Source organism: Manis javanica, chromosome 4, assembly GCF_040802235.1.
Source record: "Manis javanica isolate MJ-LG chromosome 4, MJ_LKY, whole genome shotgun sequence".
In the NCBI taxonomy this organism is placed as follows: domain Eukaryota; kingdom Metazoa; phylum Chordata; class Mammalia; order Pholidota; family Manidae; genus Manis; species Manis javanica.
The window spans coordinates 41,612,330-41,636,239 of NC_133159.1; the positions used below are offsets into that span (position 1 = coordinate 41,612,330).

Here is a 23,910-nt window from a genome sequence, read left to right on the forward strand (position 1 = left end):
AAGTTTTCAGCAATTATTTCTTCAAAGACACTCTCTATCCCTTTTCCTCTTTCTTCCTCTTCTGGTATCCCTATAATACGAATGTTATTCCTTTTGTATTGGTCACATATTTCTCTTAGTGTTGTTTCATTCCTGGAGAACCTTTTATCTCTCTCTATGTCAGCTTCTATACGTTCCTGTTCTCTGGCTTCTATTCCTTCAATGGCCTATTGCATCTTATCCATTCTGCTTATAAATCCTTCCAGGGATTTTTTCACTTCTGTGATCTCTTTCCTGACATCTGTGATCTCCTTCTGGACTTCATCCCACTGCTCTTGCATTTTCCTCTGCATCTCATCTCATTGCTCTTGCATTTTTCTCTGCATCTCTGTCAGCATGTTCATGATTTTTATTTTGAATTCTTTTTCAGGAGGACTAGTTAGGTCTGTCTCCTTCTCAGGTGTTGTCTCTGTGATCTTTGTCTGCCTGTAGTTTTGCCTTTTCATGGTGATAGAGATAGTTTGCAGAGCTGGTACAAGTGACCGCTGGAAGAGCTTCCCTTCTTGTTGGTTTGTGGCCTTTTCCTGGGAGAATAGCGACCTCTAGTGGCTTGTGCTGGGCAGCTGTGCGCAGACAGGGCTTCTGCTTCCTGCCCAGTTGCTTTGGGGTTTATCTCCGCTGTTGCTGTGGGCTTGGCCTGGCTGGGGCTGTTCCTCGAAAATGGTGGAGCCCCGTTGGAGTGGGAGTGTTCAGGAGGCTATTTATCTCCGTAAGGGGTCTCTGTGCTCCCTGCTGCCCAGGGGGTTAGAGTGCCCAGAGATCCCCAGATTCCCTGCCTCTGGTCTAAGTGACCTGTCCTGCCCCTTTAAGACTTCCAAAAAGCACTCTCCAAACCAAAACAACAACAGCAACAATGAGAGAGGGAACAGAAAGAAAGAAAAAAAAAAAAAAAGGAAAAAAGAAGCGATTTTTTTTTTTCTTTTTTTTGTCCTCAGGTGCCGGTCCCAGGCACCCACTCAGTGGTCCTGCTGCCCTGTCTCCCTAGCACCAGGGTTCCTGTCCTTTCAAGGCTTCCAAAAAGCACCCACCCACCGGTCCCGCATGGAAGGAACGCTCGATATTCTTTGTCCTCAGGCACTGGTCCCAGGCACCCGCTCACCAGTCCCGCCACCCAGCCTCCCTAGCACCGGGGTCCCTGTCCCTTTTAGGCTTCCAAAAAGCACTCGCAGAAAAGAGAAAAAAAAAGGGGGGGAAAATGCGCGATTTCCTCTGTCCTCAAGTGCCGGTCTCAGGCACCCGCCCACCCGTCCCGCAGGGAAAAACGTGGGATATTCTTTGTCCTCAGGCGCCGGTCCCAGGCCCCCGCTCACCAGTCCCGCCACCCTGCCTCCCTAGCACTGGGGTCCCTGTCCCTTTAAGGCTTCCAAAAAGCGCTCGCCAAAAAGAGAAAAAAAAAAGGGGGAAAACGCGCGATTTCCTCTGTCCTCAGGCACCGGTCTCAGGCACCCGCCCGCCGGTCCCACAGGGAGAAACGCGGGATATTCTTTGTCCTCAGGCGCCGGTCCCAGGCACCTGCTCACCGGTCCCGCCACCCTGCCTCCCTAGCAACGGGGGCCCGTCCCTTTAAGGCTTCCAAAAAGCGCTCGCCAAAAAAAAAAACCGGTCCGGTTTCTTTCCACCTGCCGGGAGCCGGGGGGAGGGGCGCTCTGGTCCCGCCGGGCCGGGGCTTGTATCTTACCCCCTTCGCAAGGCGCTGGGTTCTTGCAGATGTGTATGTGGTCTGGATGTTGTCCTGTGTCCTGTGGTCTGTATTTTAGGAAGATTTTTCTTTGTTATATTTTCATAGCTCTATGTGTTTTTGGGAGGAGATTTCCACTGCTCTACTCATGCCGCCATCCTGGCTCCGACTTCGCTGTTTAATTTATTAAATGTTTGTGTTACTCAAGTATCTGCCCGCTACTCCCACTGCAACAGCAGGTCCGCTCGTCATGTTTCTTTTTAATCTCCTTTTGTCTGGAATAGTTCTGTAGTCTTTGACTTTCTTGACCTTGACACTAAAAAGTACAGGCCAGTTATTTTAAAGAGTGTTCCTCAATTTTGGTTTGTCTGATGTTTCCTTAAGAGTAGCTTCAGGTTATGCATTTTTGGTGGGAATATCATAGAAGTGGCACTATTTTTTTTGTTTTTATTAATAATTTTTATTTTTTAGAGTAATTTTAGGTTCATAACAAAATAGAGCAGAAAGTACAGGGAGTTCCCATATACCTCCTGTTTCTACATTCCTACCCCAAGGCTCCCCCAGTGTTATTGTGTCCTTTTCATAGCAACCTGTCAGGGAGCACAGATTTCCATTTGTCCCATTACTGATAATGTTCACTTTGATTATTGCATAAGGGTGTCATCTGCCAGGCTGTGGCTCTGAAGTCACTTTTTTTCTTTGGTAATTAGTATTTTTGTGGAGAGAAACTTTGAAACTGTGTAACTATCTCTTTTGTCATTGCGCTTGGGATTCATTCGTGTTGTAAAGATTCATGGTTTTCTTTTTTATTCAGTGGGTTATAATCCTATACTATCATCATTTGTTCTGATGCTCAAATTATCTCTGATTTGGTCTGTGGGAGCTCCTGCAAGGTGTTTTTTTTTTTCTTTTTTACCTACCCAAGAATTTATGAGGAATGGATAAGCTAGTGTTTATAAAACATCTGGCAGAGCATCCAAACAATAATGGTGCTCAATAAATGCTTATTCCCAGGGATATGACTCCTGCTGTCTTACATTGGACAGCATGCAGGTGGCCATCTCTGCTTGATGTTATAAGCCATTTGTAGATCCAGTAGCTCTTAAGCTGCCTTCTCTCTCCATTTGTTCATTATCTGTAGTAAGACACAGTACCTGTTTCCCAGCATAGATCTCTACAGGGCTGACAGGTATCCTGCACGGCCATCAGGGAAGAAATCAGGGTGTGTAGAGGCATCCTTCTCTTTCTCTGCACCTGAACTGACTCTACCAGCAATGATGTGCATGTTTGGCCTTTGGCTGTCTTCTTGTTTTTTAACATAGTGCTCCCAAACTACCCTTTTTCTTCCACCACATTTTTCTCTCAAAGGTTTCAGTTGCTCAGCATGTGTCCCTAATAGCCATCACTGTTGACATTTGGGGTTTATCTTGCTGTTGATTTTGACAGATCCTACTATGGTGTTTTGGCTGCACTTCTCTTACAGATAGTTCTTACTGTCCAGTTGCACATGATTTTTGTTTTGTACTGCAAGCTAGTTTTGACATGTCTTCATCACTCTTGGAGTACTTCTCTGCTTTCCAGAACACAAGATGTTCAAGGCTCTTTTTTTTAAAAATTGGAATATAGTTCACATGCTATAAAATTCACCTCTTAAAAGTACATAGTCCAGTGTTTTTTATGTATTCACCAAGTTATGCAGTGATTACCACTAATTACAGAATGTTTTTATCATCCCAAAAAGAGGCCTTGTATCCATTTGCAGTCACTACCCATTTCCCTCCAATTCCCATCACCCTCTTGTACTACTAATTTATTTTCTGTTTCTGTGGATTTGTCTATTCTAGATGATTTCATGTAAATGGAATCATAATTCTGTAGCTTTTTGTGACTGCTTCTTTCAGTTACCATAATCTTTCCAAGATTCATCCATGTTTTAACATATAACAGTACTTCATTCATTTTTATTATCATATAACATTCCATTTGTTGATGTATCATACCACATTTTATGTATCCATTCATCAGTTAGATATTTGGGCTATTTCCAGTTTTTTTGGCTGCTTTGAATAATGCTTCTATAATCATATTCATATTCATGAATATATACAGTTCTCTCCCATTTATCATGTGTAAATTTGTGTGACCACCATTGCAAATTAAGACATAGCACAATGCTGTCCCCTTAGAGATTTCCCTTATGCTACCCCTTTATAGTCACATGCACTCTTCTGTCCCACTATCCCATATTTAATGACTTCTTATAATAAAAAACATTATAAGTCACAGGAAGAGCTGAGTAAGCATAGAGATAAATCATTTTATGTTCATGAATGGTAAGATTTAATATCATTCCCAATCCTGAGTGAGGAGCAGGCTAGGAATTCAAATTTCTGAAGGTTTAGTTTATTGGCACTCTATTCCATCCTGCTTTATTGCTGAATCATGGGTCCAACTGGGGAAGTTGTTTCCCCAGCTCCTAGTTTTATTCAGAGCCCAGGTTTGCAGCCAGTAATTTCCATCATCCCTGCTGGCTTTCAGATCTTAGGTCTGAAGGTTGCTGGCCAACTTAATAACCTTCAGTTCTCATTGCTGTGGCTTGGTTTCTTCTTGGTTTATAGCATCTGCATATTTCCTTTTCTTGCTTTTGAATTTGACTGTATAAACCTTTAAAAACAATCTACTTTGTCTAGAATTTCTATATTTAGGGTGGGAAGGAGTGCTTCCCAGCATCAGCTCAGTACTCTTTTCTTATGAAAAATTTCAAGCCTGTAGAAAAGTTGAAAGAATAGTACAATGAAGATTCATATGTCCTTCTCCTAGATTCATCAATTTTTACCATTTTATGTCTTTTTGAGCACTTCTTTCCCTCTTATTCTTTTCCCTCCCCTCCACACTTCCACTCACATACATTTTTTTTTTCTGAATCATTTGAAATTTAGTTATCAGTTTTTTCCTAAATAGTTCAATAGGCATCTCCTAAGAGTAAGGGCATTCTCCCACAAAATCAAAATACCATTATGACATCCGAGAACATGATTATTAATTCACTGTATAACCTAATGTAGAGTCCAAATTCCCCTGATTTTCCCCTAAATGTCATTTTTTGCTATATATGTATGTTTTCCTAATCTAAGGTCCAGTCAGTATTCATTCATGGCATTTGGTTATTTAATCTCTTTAGCCTCTTAATTTAGAATGATCTTGTTTTTAGTAACACTAAATTTTAAAGAGTTTGGGTTAGTTGTCTTATAGAATGCTTCATATTCTAGATTTGTCTAATTATCTCTTCATGGATCAATTCAGGTTAAATATTTTTGGTAAGAATACTGTGCTCAATTATGATGTTTTAAACTCATTGTATCACATTAAGAAGTAAAAGCAGCTTGTTAAACTGTTGGTGATGCTAAGTTTGATACTTGGGTAAGGTAGTCAAATCTGTATCATCTGACTGTAAATATACATATTTCTCCTTTGTAATTAATAATTATCTGTGGAATGATACTTAAAGGAACTGTGAATATTTTCTTCCCCAATAACTTTACTTAAAGGTTTTAGCATCGATTTTTGATGCTTACCCAAATCAGTAATTATAATTGGAGTTCAATATAATTCTTGACCAGCTATTTATACAGTAGTCTGCTCCTTTTCCATTAGGGGATATGACCCAAGACCCACAGCAAAAGCCTAAAACCACAGATAATACCAAATCCTATATGTACTATGTTGTTTCCTATGCATACATACCTATGATAAAGTTTAATTTATATATTAGGCACAGTAAGAGATTAACAGCAATAACTAATAAAAAATAGAATAATAACAATATACCATAATAAAAGTTATGTTAATGTGATCCCTCTCTCTGTCTCCCTCAAAATCTTACTATGCTGCAGAGAACACAAGTAGTGACTCTGTGGCATCTTATTACACTGATGGACAGTGACTGCAATGGGGTATGGGGGGGGACTTGATAATATGGTGAATGTAGTAACCACATTGTTTTTCTTGTGAAACCTTCATAAGAGTGTATATCAATGGTACCTTAATAAAAAAAATATTACTGTGCCTGCAAAAATTCTCAGTCATAAGTTGGTCATGGGGATGGTAGGGCAGCATGGAGAATATAGCCAGTGATTCTACAACATCTTCCTATGTTGACAGATAATAGCTGCACTAGTTGGGGTGAGGTTTTAATAATATGAGTAACTGTTGAACCACTGTGTTGTATTCTTAAAACCATTATCGTGTATCAACTGTACTTCATTAAAAAAAAATCTTACTGTGTTGTATGCACCTTGCTTTTGATAATCTAAGATGATAAAATGCCTATGTGATGAGATGAAGTGAGGTGAATGATGTAGGCACTGTGACGTAGCCTTAGACTACTACTGATATTCTGACAGTATGTTAGAATGAGAGTCATCTACTTCCAGACAGTTGTTGACCATGGGTAACTGTAATCATGGAAAGTGAAACCATGGATAAGGGGATTGTGGTACACCATTCATTTATTCATCCCATAGGTATTTATTGAATAGGCATCATATCAGGTTCTGTGCTATTCACATGGGGAACACAGTCTCTAGCGGGTATCTTTGTGGTATCTAGTCTGGTGGGAGAGATTGACATTAATCAAATAATCATACTGATGTATATTTATAAATATGTTATTGTGATAAATATTATAAAGGGGAAAATGGGGTGCTATGAGGGACTATAATAGTATGTCACTGTTTCTTGGAGGTTCAGGAAAGACTCCCTTGGAAAGTAATATTTGAGCTAAGAGCTGAAAGATGTAGAGTTATTTGGGCAAGGAGGGGAGACAGTTAAAAGGTCTCAAGGAGGGAAATTACATGGTACATTGAACAAATGTGTATTCCAGTAGTGTTTCAGAACCCAGCATAGTGTCTGTATGTCATAGGCATTCATGTTAGTGACCAAGAGGATGGGACTGAAGACTAGCCTATGTAATCACTGTTGCCAGATTATTTGTCTTATAATAAAAGGATCAACTCCAAGGCTTAAAATTTTAAATAATTTCTTATGAAGCACTTATTAACATGTGCTTGGCAATGTTTTAAATGTGTTATCTATATTAATTCATTGACTCTTGAGGTAGGTACTGTTATTACCCAGTTTTACAGATGAAAATTAACTCATAATTAAAGTAACTTCCCCAATATCATATAGTTAGTAAATGAAGTAGGAACTAGGATTAGAACTTGGGACAGTCTAGTCCTAGAGTTCATGTTCTTATCCGTTATACTATAATGGTTCCCGTTTCTTAAAGTATACAATACCTTCCTCAAAGTGGCATTCCAGGGCTGTCATAATATGCCTGTCTACCTCTCCAACTATTTCCTACTGTTACCCATGTAAATAAATCTTTGCTCCAATTTTATTGATCCCTCAATAATTTCCTGTTCCTAGATCACTGCTTGTCTATCTCTCCCTACTTGAAATTTCCCTTCTGTGTGTTCTGATCTGGAATATGTTAAAATTTTATCCATCCTTCTAGACTTAGGTCAAATCTGTAAATAAAGCCTTCCTTGACTATCAAGATTATGCTCTATGTGGTCATTTCTTGAACTCTTACAGTACTTACTCTGTAGCACTTACCTGTTAATTTTTATGTGACAAGTTAATCATGTAGTACCTTGTTTCTCTTGTGTTGTTATTAAAATCATTTGTTATTATTTACATTTTCCTGTTTATCATTGTTTACCATTAAGCAAGTGATAAGCTTGATATTAGGGATGATGTCTGAGACTTGAAATGATGTAAATGCACAATAAATATATTGATCTGATTATTTGTTCACTAATATTTTACATATAATGACAGTGAAATGCTGAGTATTATAGGTGTATATTAAATGTGCTAGATTGTGTGTTGTAAGAAATTTCATTCATGCTCTGAGCATTTGACAGTTTAAATGTGCAGTCTGTCAAAATAAAATCACATGTATATGGAAATGATTTTGAACTGTAAATCATTAGGCTCAAAAGATAGATTTAAGAAAAACCATTCATGGATTATATAGCCTATTTGTTTACCTAAATTTAAATTCCCTAACAGGATCTAATCAATAAATAAAAGTTGGTTAAATGAATAATCATAGGGAAATTCTTGAATAAGTAGTTAAGTCCCCTGAGCTTGTTTTTTTATTGGTAAAATGAGAGAAATAATACTGACACTTCTTTAGAGATGAATAGACATTATCTTTATAAATCAAAGAAAATACACCACTTTTTATATTTGACTTAAAGTTTGTAATAGTGGCTATTACATTTTTTATTTTTTGTCTTCTTCGTGTTTTCCTTACTCAGACTTTTTCCTGACTCAGACTTCGTTTACTCAGAATTGTAGTTTTATCTCCCCTCCCATCTGCCTCCATAGATAGCAATAAAAATGCAAGTGGAATTTTCAGTTTGAAAAGAAAATTTTGAGAAATTTAGGATATACATAAGCATGGGGATCACAATAATGGCAAGGAAAAATGGGATAATATTTGTTTAACAACTACTATGTGCTCGTGGAATTCTGTTAAATAGTTGACACACTTAGTATATAATGTACACAGGATGCTTTTAAATCTATTAACACAAAGAAAGACCTAGAAATGGTACTTGAAGAAATTTGAAAAGAATAATCAAGTCAGAGCCATCATAGCATTTTGAAACTAATTTCCCTCACCTCCATACTTGCTTGAACTTTGTCCTTTCCCATTTGAAAACAAATGCTGCAAGCTCTTTCCTAATTGAAATGTAGCTTTATCCCACAGAAAATGATTACTCCCTCTGCATCTGAAATTTATCTTTTGAAGCCTATTTTATTGAAATGATCTCCACATCTGCCTTCTACAGTTAGTTACATTTTGGTGATTTTCAGCTTACAGATTTCTAGACTTACTAGCTTAAAGATTGTACAATACATCCAGTGGAATGACAGGGTTTACCATGGTGTGAATATATTTGTAATAGCTTTTACCCTTGTATACTTAGGATTTATAAATTATATATTTTTTTATCCATGAATCTGTGTATTTTTCCAGTTTTACTGAGATATAATTGACATGTAACACTGTATCAGTTTAAGGTGGTATCTTGCCTGAGGGTTTTTCAGCTCCAGGCAAGTTCAATCTGGATTTAGTGAGACTTAATAACAATGTTGTGGGTAAAAAGGGGCTTATGCCAAGCTTTATTCTAACTGCAGTATGTCAAGCACTAGAATCCTATCTGCACCCAGCCGTCTACAAGTAGCAAGCCTGTCTCTGTCTCTGCCTCTGCACTCTCCTGCTCTCTTGCTCCCCAGTCTCTGCTCTCCTCTCTAGGCTCTGCCTTGGCCTCCAGCCTCTGCTCTGCTGCAAGCACTGGGGAGAGCTCTTTATATAGTAACACAGGCAATGTTGGGTTACTGTCAGTGGTGTGTAAACATTAGCCTATGCAGTAGGGTGATTACATTTTCAAGTAGATTTGGGTCAGGTGAGGATCCTGGTCATAGTAACTTCCATTTTCCCTACAGGTGTACAATATAATGATTTGATACTTGCACACATTGTGAAATGATTACCAAAATAAGTCAATATCCATCACCTCACATAGTTACAAATTTTTTTCTCATAATGAGAACTTTTAAGATCTATCTTCTTCTGAAAAACCTAGAAGAAATGGACAACGTCCTAGAAAAAATACAGCCTTCCAAGACTGACCAAGAAAGAAACAGAAAATCTAAACAGACCAATTACCAGGAACGAAATTGAGTCAGTAATCAAAAAACTACCCAAGAACAAAATTCCCAGGCCAGATGGATTCACCGCTGAATTTTATCAGATATATAGAGAAGACATAATAGCCATTCTCCTTGAAGTTTTCCAAAAAATAGAAGAGGAGGGAATACTTCCAGACTCATTCTGTGAAGCTGGCATCACTCTAATACCAAAACCCAGCAAAGACCCCACCAAAAAAGAAAATTACACACGAATGTTCCTCATGAACACAGATGCAAAAATACTCAACAAAATATTAGCAAACTGAATTCAAAAATGCATCAAGAGGATCATATACTATGATTAAGTGGGATTCATTCAAGGGATGCAAGGATGGTACAACATTCAAAAATCCATCATCATCATCCACCACATCAACAAAAAGACAAACAAAAACCTCATGATCATCCCCATAGATGCTGGAAAAGCATTCGACAAAATTCAACATCCATTCATGATAAAAACTCTCAACAAAATGGGTATAGAGGGCAAGTATCTATAAACATAATAAAGGCCATATATGACAAATGCACAGCCAACATCATACTTAACAGCGAGAAGCTGAAAGCTTTTCCTCTAAGATCAGGAAAAAGACAGGGATGCCCACTCTCCCCACTTTTTTTCAACATAGTACTGGAGGTCCTAGCCAAGGCAATCAGGCAAAACAAAGAAATGCAAGGCATCCAGATTGGTAAAGAAGAAGTCAAACTGTCACTATTTGTAGATGACATGATATTGTACATAAAAAACCCTAAAGACTCCACTCCAAAACTACTAGATCTAATATCTAAATTCAGCAAAGTTGCAGGATACAAAATTAATACACAGAAATCTGTTGCTTTCCTATACACTAATGATGAACTAGCAGAAAGAGAAATCAGGAAAACAATTCCATTCACATTCTCATCAAAAAGAATAAAATACCTAAGAATAAACCTAACCAAGGAAGTGAAAGACCTATACTCTGAAAACTACAAGACACTCATGAGAGAAATTAAAGAAGATACCAATAAATGGAAGCACATCCTGTGCTCATGGACAGGAAGATTTAATATTGTCAAAATGGCCATCCTGCCTAAAGCAATCTACAGATTCAATGCAATCCCTATCAAAATACCAACAGCATTCTTCAATAAAGTACAGCAAATTGTTCTAAAATTCACATGGAACCACAAAAGACCCTGAATAGCCAAAGCAATCCTGAGAAGGAAGAATAAAGCAGGGGGCATTTCACTTCCCAACTTCAAGCTCTACTACAAAGCCACAGTAATCAAGATGATTTGGTACTGGCACAAGAACAGACCTGCAGACCAGTGGAACAGAATAGAGAGTCCAGATATTATCCCAAACATATATGGTCAATTAATATATGATAAAGGAGCCATGGACATACAATGGGGAAATGACAACCTGTTCAACAGCTGGTGTTGGCAAACTTGACAGCTAAATGGAAGAGAATGAAACTGGATTATAGTCTATCCCCATACACAAAAGTAAACTTGAAATGGATCAAAGACCTGAATGTAAGTCATGAAACCATGAAACTCTTGGAAAAAAAACATAGGCAAAAATCTCTTGGACATAAACATGAGTGACTTCTTCATGAACATATCTCCCTGGGCAAGGGAAACAAAAGCAAAAATGAAAAAGTGGGAGTATATCAAGCTGAAAAGCTTCTGTACAGCAAAGGATACCACCAATAGAACAAAAAGGCATCCTACAGTATGGGGGAATATATTCATAAATGACAGATCCGATAAAGGGTTGACATCCAAAATATATAAAGAGCTCATACAGCTCAGCAGACAAAAAGCAAATAATCCAATTAAAAAATGGGCACAGGATCTGAACAGACACTTCTCCAAAGAAGAAATTGAAATGGCTAACAGACACATGAAAAATGCTCCACATTGCTAATCATCAGAGAAATGCAAATTAAAACCACAGTGAGATATCACCTCACTCCAGTAAGGATGGCCACCATCCAAAAGACAAACCACATTGCTAATCATCAGAGAAATGCAAATTAAAACCACAGTGAGATATCACCTCACTCCAGTAAGGATGGCCACCATCCAAAAGACAAACAACAACAAATATTGTCGAGGATGTGGAGAAAGGGGAACCCTCCTACACTGCTGGTGGGAATGTAAATTAGTTCAACCATTGTGGAAAGCAGTATGGAGGTTCCTCAAAAAACTCAAAATAGAAATACCATTTGACCCAAGAATTCCACTCCTAGGAATTTACCCTAAGAATGCAGCAGCCCAGTTTGAAAAAGACATATGCACCCCAATGTTTATGGCAGCACTATTTACAATAGTCAAGAAATGCAAGCAACCTAAGTGTCCATCAGTAGATGAATGGATAAAGAAGATGTGGTACACATACACAGTGGAATATTATTCAGCCATAAGAAGAAACCAAATCCTACCATTTGCAACAACATGGATGGAGCTAGAGGGTATTATGCTCAGTGTAATAAGCGAGGTGGAGAAAGACAAGTATCAAATGATTTCACTCATTTGTGGAGTATAAGAACAAAGAAAAAACTGAAGGAACAAAACAGCAGCAGACTCACAGAACCCAAGAATGGACTAACAGTTACCAAAGGGAAAGGGACTAGGGAGGATGGGTGGGAAGGGAGGGATAATGGGGAAAAAAGGGATATTACCATTAGCAGACATAATGTAGGGGTGGGGCATGGGCAAGGCTGTACAACAGAGTGGACAAGTAGTGATTCTATAGCATCTTACTACGCTGATGGACAGTGACTGTAATGGGTTATGTGGGGGGGGACTTGGTGATAGGGGGAGCCTAGTAAACATAATGTTCCTCATGTAATTGTAGATTAATGATCCAAAAAAAAAGATATATCTTCTTCTAGCAACTTTCAAATATATAATACAGATTTGTTAACTATACTCACAAAGTTATACATTATATCTGCATAACTTATTTATCTTACAAGTAGAAGTTTGTACTTTTTGGCCACATAAACCTATTTCCCTCACCCCCACCCTTCATCCCTGTCTCTGGCAACCATCTATCCATTCTCTGTTTCTGTGAGTTAGGATTTTTAGATATCACATGTAAGTGAGATCATATAGTACTTGTCTTTCTTTGACTTAATTCCGGTAGCATAATGCTCTCAGAGTCCATTAATGTTTTTGAAAATTACAGTATTTCTTTCTTTTTAAAGGAATATTAAGTAAAACTAATTAATTTTATTAATTAAATTTATTTATTAATATTATTAAATTTAAATCCCATTACGTGTGTGTGTGTGTGTATCACATTTTCTTTCTTAGTTCATCTGCTGACGGACTTTTACATTGTTTCCATTGTTCTTGGCTGTTGTAAACAATGCTGCAGTGAACATGGAAGTGCACCTATCTCTTCAAGGTGGTGGTTTTATTTTCTTTGGATGTATACCACAAAGTAGAATTGTAGGATCACATAGTAGAGCTATTTTTAATTTTTTGAGGAACCTCCATACTGTTTAACCTAGTGGTACACCAATTTACATTCCCAGCAACAGTGTACAAGGGTTCCCTTTCTCCACGTCCTCACCAAAAATTGTTCTCTCTTGTCTTAACAGATGTGAAGTAGTGTCTCATTGTGCTTTTGATGTGCATTTCTTCGATGATTACTGATGTTAAGCATCTTTTCATGTGTCTGTTGGCCATCTTTACATCTTTGGAAAAATGTTTGGAACTTCTGTCTGTTTTATAATCAGAATGTTTGTGTTTTTGCTCTTGAATTATATGAGTTCTTTACATATTTTGGATATTAAGCCCTTATGAGATACATGATTTACAAATATTTCCTCCATTCAGCAGGTTGCTTTTTCAATTTGTTGATGGTTTGCTTTGCAGAGGTTTTTTAGTTTGATGTAAACCTGCTTGTTTATTTTTGCTTTTGCTGCTTTTGGTGTCAGATCCAACAAACCATTGCCAACACTGATGTTTCTTGTAGGACTTTTATGGTTTCAGGTCTTATGTTCAAGTCTTTAATCTATTTTGAGTTGATTTTTGTCTGTGGTATGAGATAGGTGTCTGTTTTCATTCTTCTGTATGTAGCTGTCCAGCTTTTGAACATCATTTGAAGAGACTGTCCTTTCCCCATTGTATATTCTTGGCTCATTTGTTGTAAATTAACTGACCATATATGGGTGGGTTTATTTCTGAGCTCTCTATTCTGTTCCATTGATCTATATGTCAGTTTTTATGACAATCCCATACTGTTTTGATTACTATAGCTTTGTAATATTGTTTGAAATCAGGAAGTGAGCTCCAGCTTTATTGTTTCTTAAGATTGCTTTGGTATTCAGAGATTTTTGTGGTTCTATACACATTTCAGTATTTTTTTTCCTGTGAAAAATGCCATTGGAAGTTTGATAGTGCTTGTATTGAAGCTGTAGATTGCTTTAGGTAGTACGGACATTTTAACAATGTTAATTCTTCCTATTCATGAGCATGGAAAACTTTTCTGTTTATTTGTGTCTTCAGTTTATTCATCAGTGTCTTACATTTTTCAGTGTACAGATCTTCTACCTCCTTGGTTAAATTTATTCATAGGTATTTTATTCTTTTTGATGCAGCTGTAAATGGGATTGATTTCTTAACTTCTCTTTGTGATAGTTCACTGTTAGTGTATAGGAATGCAACTGATTTTTGCATGTTGACTTTATGCCGTGCAACTTTACTGAATTCATTTATTCTAAGTTTTTTGGTGGATTCTTTATAGTTTGCTCTATATAATATCATGTCATCTGCAAATAGAGGCAGTTTCACTTTTTCTTTTCCAATTCAGATAACTTTAATTTATTTTTCTTGCCTAATTGTTCTGGCCAGGAATTCCAGAACTATGTTGAATAAAAGTGGTAAGAGTGGACATCCTTGTTTTGTTCTTTATCTTAAAGGAAAAGTTTTCAGCTTTTTACTGTTGAGTATGATGTTACCTATGGTCTTGCCATATATGTCCTTTATTATGTTGAGATACATTCCTACTGTACATACTTTTTTGAAAGTTTTTAATGTGAATGGATGTTGAATTTTGTCAAATTCTTTTTCTACATCTGTTGAGATGATCATACAATTTTTATCCTTCATTTTGTTAAAGTAGTATGTCACATTGATTGATTTGTGGCTCTTGAACCACATTTGCATCCCTGGAGTAAATTTCCCTTGATTGTAATTCATGATCCTTTTAATGTATTGTTGAATTTGGTTTGCTAATGTTTTGTTTTAGGATTTCTATATCTGTTTATCAGGCATATTGGTCTGTAATTTTCTTTTCTTGTAGTTTTGGTTTTTATACCAGTGTAATGCTGGCTTTGTAAAGTGATCTTGAAAGTGTTCCCTCCTCTTCTGTTTTTAGAAGAGTTTAAGAAGGATTGGTAGTAATTCTTTGAATGTTTGGTAGAACTAGTGAAGCTATGTGGTCATGAACTTTTCTATGTTGGGTTGTTTTAATTACTGATCCAGTCTCATTATTATTAATTGGTCTCTCCAGATTTTCTATTTCTAAATGATTCAGTGTTGGTAGGTTGTATGCATCTGGGAATCTACCAGTTTATTTCTGGTTTTCCTATTTGTTAGTGTATAATCGTTCATAGACTTCTCTTATGATCCTTTGTATTTCTGTTGTGTCAGTTGTAAAATATATAGATTATACTGTAATGATTGAAAGTATAATACAAATTTGATCTACTTTCTAGGTTTAAACAAGTCTCTTGAGTGGTGTTTCCTCACTGATGGAGAATTACTTCCAAGCAGAAGCTTACAACCTGGACAAGGTTTTAGATGAATTTGAACAAAACGAAGGTGAGAATTTACTTTGGTGAATCTATTTGAATGTATTTGTTATATAGAGAATGTGGAGTTATAGGAAGGTGCAGGACTTAAAAAAAAAAAATCAGGTCCAATGACGTAGTGATAATAATAGTACATATTAATATCCAGAGGAAGAACTAGCTTTTTTTTTTAACACTAATTATGTGACAGATGCTATGCTAAACCATTTATATGTTTTGTATCATTTAATCATTAAAATAGTAATAATGTAAGTAGATCTTATCTACATTTTACAGATGGGAATAGAGGCACAGAAAGATGTAACTCTGGTGGGACAGGCTTGGGTGGGAAAGAAATCTGTTCCCAGCCTGGGGCAAATAAACCTTTGAAGCCAAAATCAGTCAAAGGAAAAATAAAGTGGGAGAAACTCGTTTATTGCTTACAAGAAGTCGTCTACTCTTGCTTGCCTGCGTCTCTCCCCAGCCTGGCTCAGAAGAAACCCAAAAATACCTCTCCAGTCCAGGTGCCTGCTTGCTGTTCCCTGCCTCTTGTAAGCACCTATTGATATGGAGATGGACTACTTCTCTCCACCCCTTGGGAACACCTATTGATATGGAGGTGCACTAAGGCCAGGCAAGAGATTCTGGAAATATTGCACTTTTACCCACAGGAGGTTAAGCAACTTCAACAAAGTTACTTTGCTAATAAGTGTCAGGATTAGAATCCAGGCAGTATGATTCTAAAGCCTTAGCTGTCTCTACTCTGTGCAACCAATTTATGGTCAAGGAAAGCTTTATAATGTGTGGTTATATTTCCTAAACTAAGAAAAATAGTTTGTTGTATATTGATTAACCAGTAAAGTAAAGGTATATTTTAAACTTAATTTTAAAAGATTTACATTTTTTAAGTAAATGTCAAAATGCTTAATAAACTAAATGTTCTCAAGGCTCAGTCTAAAAATGTCTGCTTAAGATTCACTTCATTTAGGCAAAACTTTTCCTTGAATTCCCCTTTCAGAGTGACTTGAATGGACAAGCCATAATTTTAAAATTTACCTTTTACCTGACCTGATGTTCTCTGTTTCTAACTAGAAATTGCATGTAACAAGTTTACAAAGTGAAATATTTCCATCTAAAGTCCATGATTTTAGTAATGGTTTCCAAACCTTTCCTATATCCAGTGATTCAAATTGTTCTTTGATAGCAGTTGGGAAGAGAGATTAGTTCTGATTTTGTTGCTTTGGATCTACTATAGAAGAAGACTTAAAGAGAATATGAGATCAGGGAGTATGGCAGGAAAAGGGAGAGGAAGGGCATCTGAAATGGCCTGCTCTTCTCATATTTTACTATTAATGACCCAAAGCTAACCCCTAATCTAGACTCATTACTGATTCCTATTAAAGTGAAACCTAATCATTTGGAATTTTATTGCATCTATGTGTATTTTATACATACCAAGGTGGAAGATGCATTATCCTCTCAGTTTTAATGATTTGTACAAGTATTTTCTCAGTCCTTTTTTTTGGTTTGGCCCTCTATGTATCATAGTTACTTGTCATGAAATATGTACACAGGTGCTACATCTAATCATGTGGGTACCATAATTCTAGAATATCTTTGAGTCTAATAAAACTATTAGTTCATTATATTAATCTTTTTGATTTCTGTAGATTCTAGTAGGGTACTTTGTATATAGTTGATTTTCAGTACATTTGTGTTAAATCAGTAGAAATTGTTATTTTAATTTGATAATAACATTGACCCTTGAACAACACAGGGTGAGGGGTGCCAAACTCCCCACAGTTGAAAATCCATGTGTAACTTTTGACTCCCCCAAAACTTAACTACTAATAGCCTACTGTTGACCAGAAGCCTTAATGATAATTTAAATAGCTGATTAATTCATATTTTGTATATGTATTCTATAATATATTCTTACAAGAAAGTAAACTAGAGAAAATAAAATATTTTTCAAATTATAGCATCTCCAAAAATTTTCCAGTATATTGAAAAAAATCCACATATAAGTGGACCCACACAGTACAAACCCATGTTGTTCAAAGATCAGCTGTATTTGTCCATAATAAAAAGTTTTAAAACTTTTTCTGTAGTATATGAAATTCTGCTTATAACTAATAACTATGTCACAATATATTATTAATTAGGTTCATATTTACATTATTGTGTGCAGACATTTTGGCAGAAAGTATTCATTTACCTTATTAAATCAACTACTTACGGTCTGCCAAGCATAATTTCATTTAATGTTTCTGTTTACTTGTTAAAAGATTATAATAACCATGATGGCTATTTTCCTGTGTTATAGTGCTATCTGTATGTTCAATTAGAGAAATAAGAAATAATGGAGTTGTACCTTTCCTGCTTTCTTCCTACAGAAAATCTGATAATCATAGTCTTGAAATCATGCAGATATATTTCCCCCTCAGGAGTAACGTTAATCTTTAATGCTCCCTTTGCACCTTGTTATACTTCTCTTAAGGATTTAGTACACTACTGCACTGGCTTATTTACCTGACTTTTTCAGGCAGAAACCATCTCTTTCCAACAATGTAAGCCCTTACTTTGCATAGTGCCTGGTATTTAGTAGGTACACAATAAGTAAATGCTAATGGAGTACCTACCGAGTAAAAGCACTGGGCTTGGGGAACATGAAGATTAAATGATAGTTCTGGCCTCCAAAAGTACATAATCTAGTTGGAAAAATAAGAAATAGGCACAATATATATGTATTTGGAAACAGTAGTAGAAAACAAATTCAGAAGAGAAAGACATTTTACAGGCTGAGATGTAAGCTTGAATTCATGGAGGCAGGAGGAAATGGGCTAGGCTTCAAATACAATTTTATGTAAGTTTGGAAAAGAGCATTCATAAGAGGGGAACAAGAAAAGTATAGCCCCAAACACAATAATCTGAGAGAGCAATAAGTAAATCATTTTGGATTAAAAAGAAACTGGTCTAAGGAAATAATGAAAGGAAGCTAGAAAGGGCCATAAAACATCATAAAGGCCATGGAACATAAGATTGTGTGGAGAATGGTCTTAGTATCCTCTAAGTATTAAATCCTGAGTTGACCAAATTTGGGCCAGCAGGGACCTGAGACTTAGTAACATCCTTTAAAAATAAATCACATTTCTAAGCTGGTTCATGGAAATAAATGAAATACTGCCTCTTACTAGAATATTTAATAATATTCCAATAAGAATGATGAAGTATTAAAAATTTGATTTGTTTACCTATTTCCTGGGCATAATGTTCTTTATCTAGTGTCATCCCAGTCTTTGTAGCATATTTATCATTTAAAGGAATAAATTAGTACAAAATGAGAAATCACTTTATTTAAAATATACTTGGAAAAGTACCAAGCTATCTGTGATAGTTTTAATGCAACTTCTACTGATATTAAAAAATAATACTTCAAAACAAATGAGCAACATAGCTATAAACAAGAAACTGGCTCCTGAAATTATTTGCCTTCTAAAGGAATTAAGGAGTTATTTTTTGTAAGCAGATGCTATATAGATGGCCCTGAACAACATGGATTTGAATGGCACAGGTATGCTTATATGTGGGTTTTTTTTCAATAAACACATTGGAAAATCTTTTGGAGATTTGTTGCAATTTGAAAAAAAAAATTTATTTTCCCTAGCTTTATTGTAAGAATACATTATATAATACATACGATATACAAAATATACATTAATATACTGTTTATGTTATCAGTAAGGCTTCTAATCAACAGTAGACTATTAGTAATTAAGTTCTGTGGAAGTAAGAAAAGTTACTTAGGATTTTCAACTGCATGGAGGGTCAGGTCAGTACCCCTAGTTCCCACATTGTTCAAGGGCCAACTGTATATACAAAGTAGAAAGAATAGTGTAATAAATTCTAGTGCAGCCATTTCCCAGCTTCAGCAAGTGATTAACATGCAGTATTTTTATTTCATTTGTATTTTCATCTGCTCCTCCCTGCTTATTTTTTAAGTTTTTTAAGATTAAAATTTACATACATTAAAATGTATAGGTCTTAATTGTACAGTTTTGACAAACAGATATATCTGTGTAACCCACATCTTACTTATGGTGTAGATTATAGAGCATTCTGTCTCCACAGAGAATTTTTTTGTTTTCTTTCCCATTCATTTACCACATTCACTGTTGTGATTTTCTTCTGCTTTAACTTAATCCCCACTCCACATTGTACCTGACTAGTCCAAGGCCTTCTCCCTTGCTGGTTCCCCCTCAGCTGCCCCAAGCACAGACTGTGGGCCACTCCAGTTATGTTAGTAGATTGAGGTAGAATTGTTTTGTTGTTTGGAATGTTTGGGGGTACTACTATTTGGTGACATGTAATACAGGGAATAATCTTAAATATATTTTCTTATTCTTAGCTAAAAATTAGAAACATCATATCCTAGGAATATTCTATTTTCTAATATCCTAGGAATATTTTATTTTTAGAGTATATTTGCAGATGTAGTTGATTAACTTAGTCCTAGCTTTTCCAGTGTTACCAGCAAACTTATTGTAGTTATTTATTTTTTCAGATGAAACAGTTTCTCCTATTTTATTGGATACAAAGTGGAATAAATTTCTAGATCCCCCTTCTCACCGACTGTCATTTAACTCTCCATTGGCTAATGTGAATGAACCTGTAGTTTCTAATGAGTCACAGCCACAACTGAAAGTCTTCTCCCTGGCTCATTCAGTTCCTCTAACCACAGAAGGAGAGAACCATTGTGCTAATGGACAGGACTATAGTCTGAATCCAGAGGTCAACAAAATGTGGATTGGTGAAAATGCTGTTGCAGAAGATCAGTTAATTAAGAGGAACTGTGATCGAGATGATCAGTGCAGTACTGTCGAAGCAGGAGAGAAATGTGAAAGCCTCGCTAGTCTGCCAGATGAGAAGAATGTTCTTGTTGTAGCTGTCATGCATAGCTGTGATGAAATGACATTACAAAGTGACTTGCAGGACTGTAATGATTATAATAGTCAGTCTGTCGTGGATGCTTGTAGCTGTTCACTGGATAATGAAAACAGACAAACTGATCAATTTAATTTTAGTTTAAATGGGTCCGCAGAAGAAGATAGGAACTCAGAAAGACAAATGGATCTGTTGAGTAGACCAAATGCCGAGAGGGATACTGTTAAAGATAGATGTACTACTTCACCTGATAATCTAGCCAGTGTCTGTTCCTCTTCACAATTAAAGGATGATGAAAATATAGGTAGAGACCCCTCCATGTCTGTGATGACAAGTTTACTTATTGATTCAGTAATCTCATCCCAGGAAACAGATGAAGGTTCTGCTGTTAAAAAGCAAGAGAATTACATATCAGATGAGGTTCTCACACTCAAAGCCAGCTCTCCTAGGATATATCTAGGTCCAAACTCCTTTTCTCACTTGAATGAGGGGATTTTGATGAAAAAAGAGCCAGCAGAGGAGAGAACAACTGAAGAATCCATCCAGTCTTGTTTACCTTTGCTTCTCAAACCAGACATGCCTGGAAGGGATGATAATTGTGAACAGTTTTTAGATTGCCTTGTGTCCAGTGAAGTTAGAGCTGATGAAAGTGAAGGTTGTGCACATGAAGAAAATCTTGGCATCACAGAACTTCATAATAAGACAGAGCATTTCTCTGAATCTCAGGAGATAAATAACTGGAAATTGACTAAACTAAATGAGATGAATGACAGCCAAGAAAATAAAGATGAGACGCTTCTGCAGATAAATCAGCCTGAGGACACTTATAATGATAGTGGAGGGGAGTGTGATAGAATGGCAGAAGCAGGCCTTGATTTAAAAGGAATTTGTATGGGTGAAAGTGAAGGATGTGATTTCTCCACTGTTAGAGATACACCAGCAGCAAATTCTCTATCTAATTGTTGTGATTCCTATGGAATGCAGAGCCCACTTGTTTGTTTTGTTCCAAAGACTTTACCCTCCAAAGAAGATTCAGTAACAGAAGAAAAGGAAATAGAGGAGAGCAAGTCAGAATGCTACTCAAATATTTATGAACAGAGAGGAAATGAAGCCACAGAAGGGAGTGGACTACTTTTAAACAGCACTGATGACCTAATGAAAAAAAATTACTTACACAGTTTCTGTGGCCAGGTTCCATCAGTGCCTGGGCAATCTTCACCCAAGACAGTAGCAAACCTGCAGTCTATCAGTGTTCCTTTTGGTGGTGCAAGACCCAAGCAACCTTCTAATCTTAAACTTCAAATTCCAAAGCCATTATCAGACCATTTACAAAATGACCTTCCTGCAAACAATGGAAATAATATTAAAAACAAAAATGATTTTCTTGGGAAAGCAAAATTAGGGGAAAACTCAGCAACCAGTGTATGCAGTGCCTCTTTGGGAAACAATTCTATCACTGATACAAATGGAGAACATTTAGAAAGTTACGAGTCTGGGGTATCCAGTAGACCGTGCCTTGTATTAGCTTCAGAGAGCCCAGATAATGATCTCAGAGCTGGCCAGTTTGGAATTTCTGCCCGAAAGCCATTTACCACTCTGGGTGAGGTGGCTCCAGTATGGGTTCCAGATTCTCAGGCTCCAAATTGCATGAAATGTGAAGCCAGGTTTACGTTCACCAAAAGGAGGCATCATTGCAGAGCCTGTGGGAAGGTAAGTTGTCTGTATCAGCTCAGAAATCTTGCATGCCTGTTTTATAATGCTCAATTAGAAATTAATAAAGGCATAAGGTGAGCATACTTCTGGTTGAGATGATATTATAAATGGCTTTTGAACACCCAATTCTAGTAAATTTCTAAATAAAAAATGACCTCACTGATTCTTAGTGTTTTTGTAATTTTTTTGTTGCCAAGAGTTAAGCTGAATCGGTTTTCTTGAACGGATGAGAATTGAGGAAGTGTTAACTTTGTGGCTTCTATATTGATAGATACTTGGTTAATGTAATAGTTTGAAATAAGGACGTTGTTCTTTCGATTTAAGAAGTATTTGTGATTGACTTCATATTGTTTAATGCTTGAGAAGTTGAATATTATACTTAGAATCCATCTCAGTTTTTGCTGTAGGATTTTTACCATTGTATTAGACATCTGGAACTTTTAATACACACACACATATTTTTGTCTTTTCCCCCATGTAACTTTGATACAAAATAGAATCGAAAGCTATAGATCCTTATGACAAGATTGTAAGAATAATTGATATTCCTTAGCACTGCCTAAGTTCTGCTAGCTAGTAACACATCAGCTTATTAGTTTGTTTTTTAACAAGAGCTGTAAACAAGGACAGAGGGCATTTTTTATTTTTAAAAAGAATGCAAGGCTTGGTATCAGGCCTGGATGTGAACTTCCGCTTTGTTACTAGTATTTGTATAACTTTATTAAGCCTTAGTTTTTTTTTACCAAAACAAAAAAGATTAATAATTTTCATTGGGCTGTTGTGAAGATTAGATGAGCTTAGAGATGTAATAGTAAGTGTTCAGTAATTAATCTCTATATAACCTCTTGCCTGATTTATTGGTCTGCCTGTATTAATTAGGATGCTTTCAACTTCAAGGAACAGAGTATCTACTCTCACTGGCTTAGACAAAAATAACATTTATTTCATATAACAAAAGGCCTGTGAGGAGAGACTCACCTGTGTCTGGCTGCAGAGTCAGGATCACTGAAGTTCTCTTGGTCTTTCCCTCATGGTCTCAAGATAGTGGCATAACTCTAAGCATCAAGTCCTACTTGGCAACTTCCTAATGACAAATAAACTGTTTGGGGTGCAAAAGAGCCCTTGCCACCCTCTCATCAGGGAGGAAAGAATTCCCAGCAACTTCTCTCAATTGATTGCCTAGTTCTAGACTATAGATCCAATATTAAACCAATTACTGACAAAGGGGAATTTTGCCAGGATTTCCAGAATTGGCTAACATCAATCATGATTCATCTCCTGGGACTGAGCCCAATGTTGCCTGAACAAACGCAGGGTTCTGCTAATAAGGAAAAGAGAGAGAGTGGTTCCTGGGTGGCAATCAGCAAGGGCTACTATAAGGTCCTGGCATAAAAGAACCAAATGATGGGGAGCAGAAAGAAGTTAAAGCTGTGGCTATGTTATTAGTCTCTAAGTATTAAAATTTGAATAAATAATGTGTCTAATTCCTAAATACTTTGCAGCTTGGGGTAAACCTGAATAGTCAGTTTTCTATTAGAGTATAAGACTTGTCATTTTTCTGTTGTTTTGTGTGTTGCTTATTGTGTATAACACTTTCTGAAAATTCTTTCTTAAGCAAATAATAAAAACACTTGTGCTCCAGACCAGCATATCCAAATGTAATGAGTAAATAGGTAACAAGTGGATTCAGAAAGAAAATGGTGATGAATACACATAAATTGAAAAATTAGATGAAATTTGTGAACTTTATGAATTTATGGATTCATATGAATTATATGTCATACTCCATTTTTTCCCCTTCCATCTCATTACCTCAGGAATATTCTAGAGATTGATGAGATAATGTCTAAAAATCCTAGCACCTCTCAGAAGAAAAGGGCTTATAAATATAGATATACATTTTCTAGATATTAATCAGATTATACTGTAAATGCAGCTAGAAAAATACCCCAGGTAATATGATTTTGTAAA

The 23,910-nt window shown here is 36.4% G+C and overlaps 1 protein-coding gene across 4 annotated transcripts in view; it reads left to right on the plus strand.

Moving 5' to 3' along the window:
- Window positions 1–23,910, plus strand: part of ZFYVE9 (zinc finger FYVE-type containing 9) — a 230,793-nt gene that overhangs the window by 78,849 nt on the left and 128,034 nt on the right. For 3 of the 4 annotated variants that reach the window (XM_037021848.2, XM_037021850.2, XM_073233939.1), the window contains exons 3-4: window positions 15,208–15,313; window positions 19,847–21,936. In XM_037021848.2, the coding sequence (XP_036877743.2) occupies window positions 15,244–15,313; window positions 19,847–21,936 (2,160 nt within the window). In that variant the 5' untranslated portion in view covers window positions 15,208–15,243. Of the gene's footprint in view, window positions 1–15,207; window positions 15,330–19,846; window positions 21,937–23,910 lie in introns of all 4 variants that reach the window. The other variant, XM_037021849.2, reaches the window with a different exon arrangement.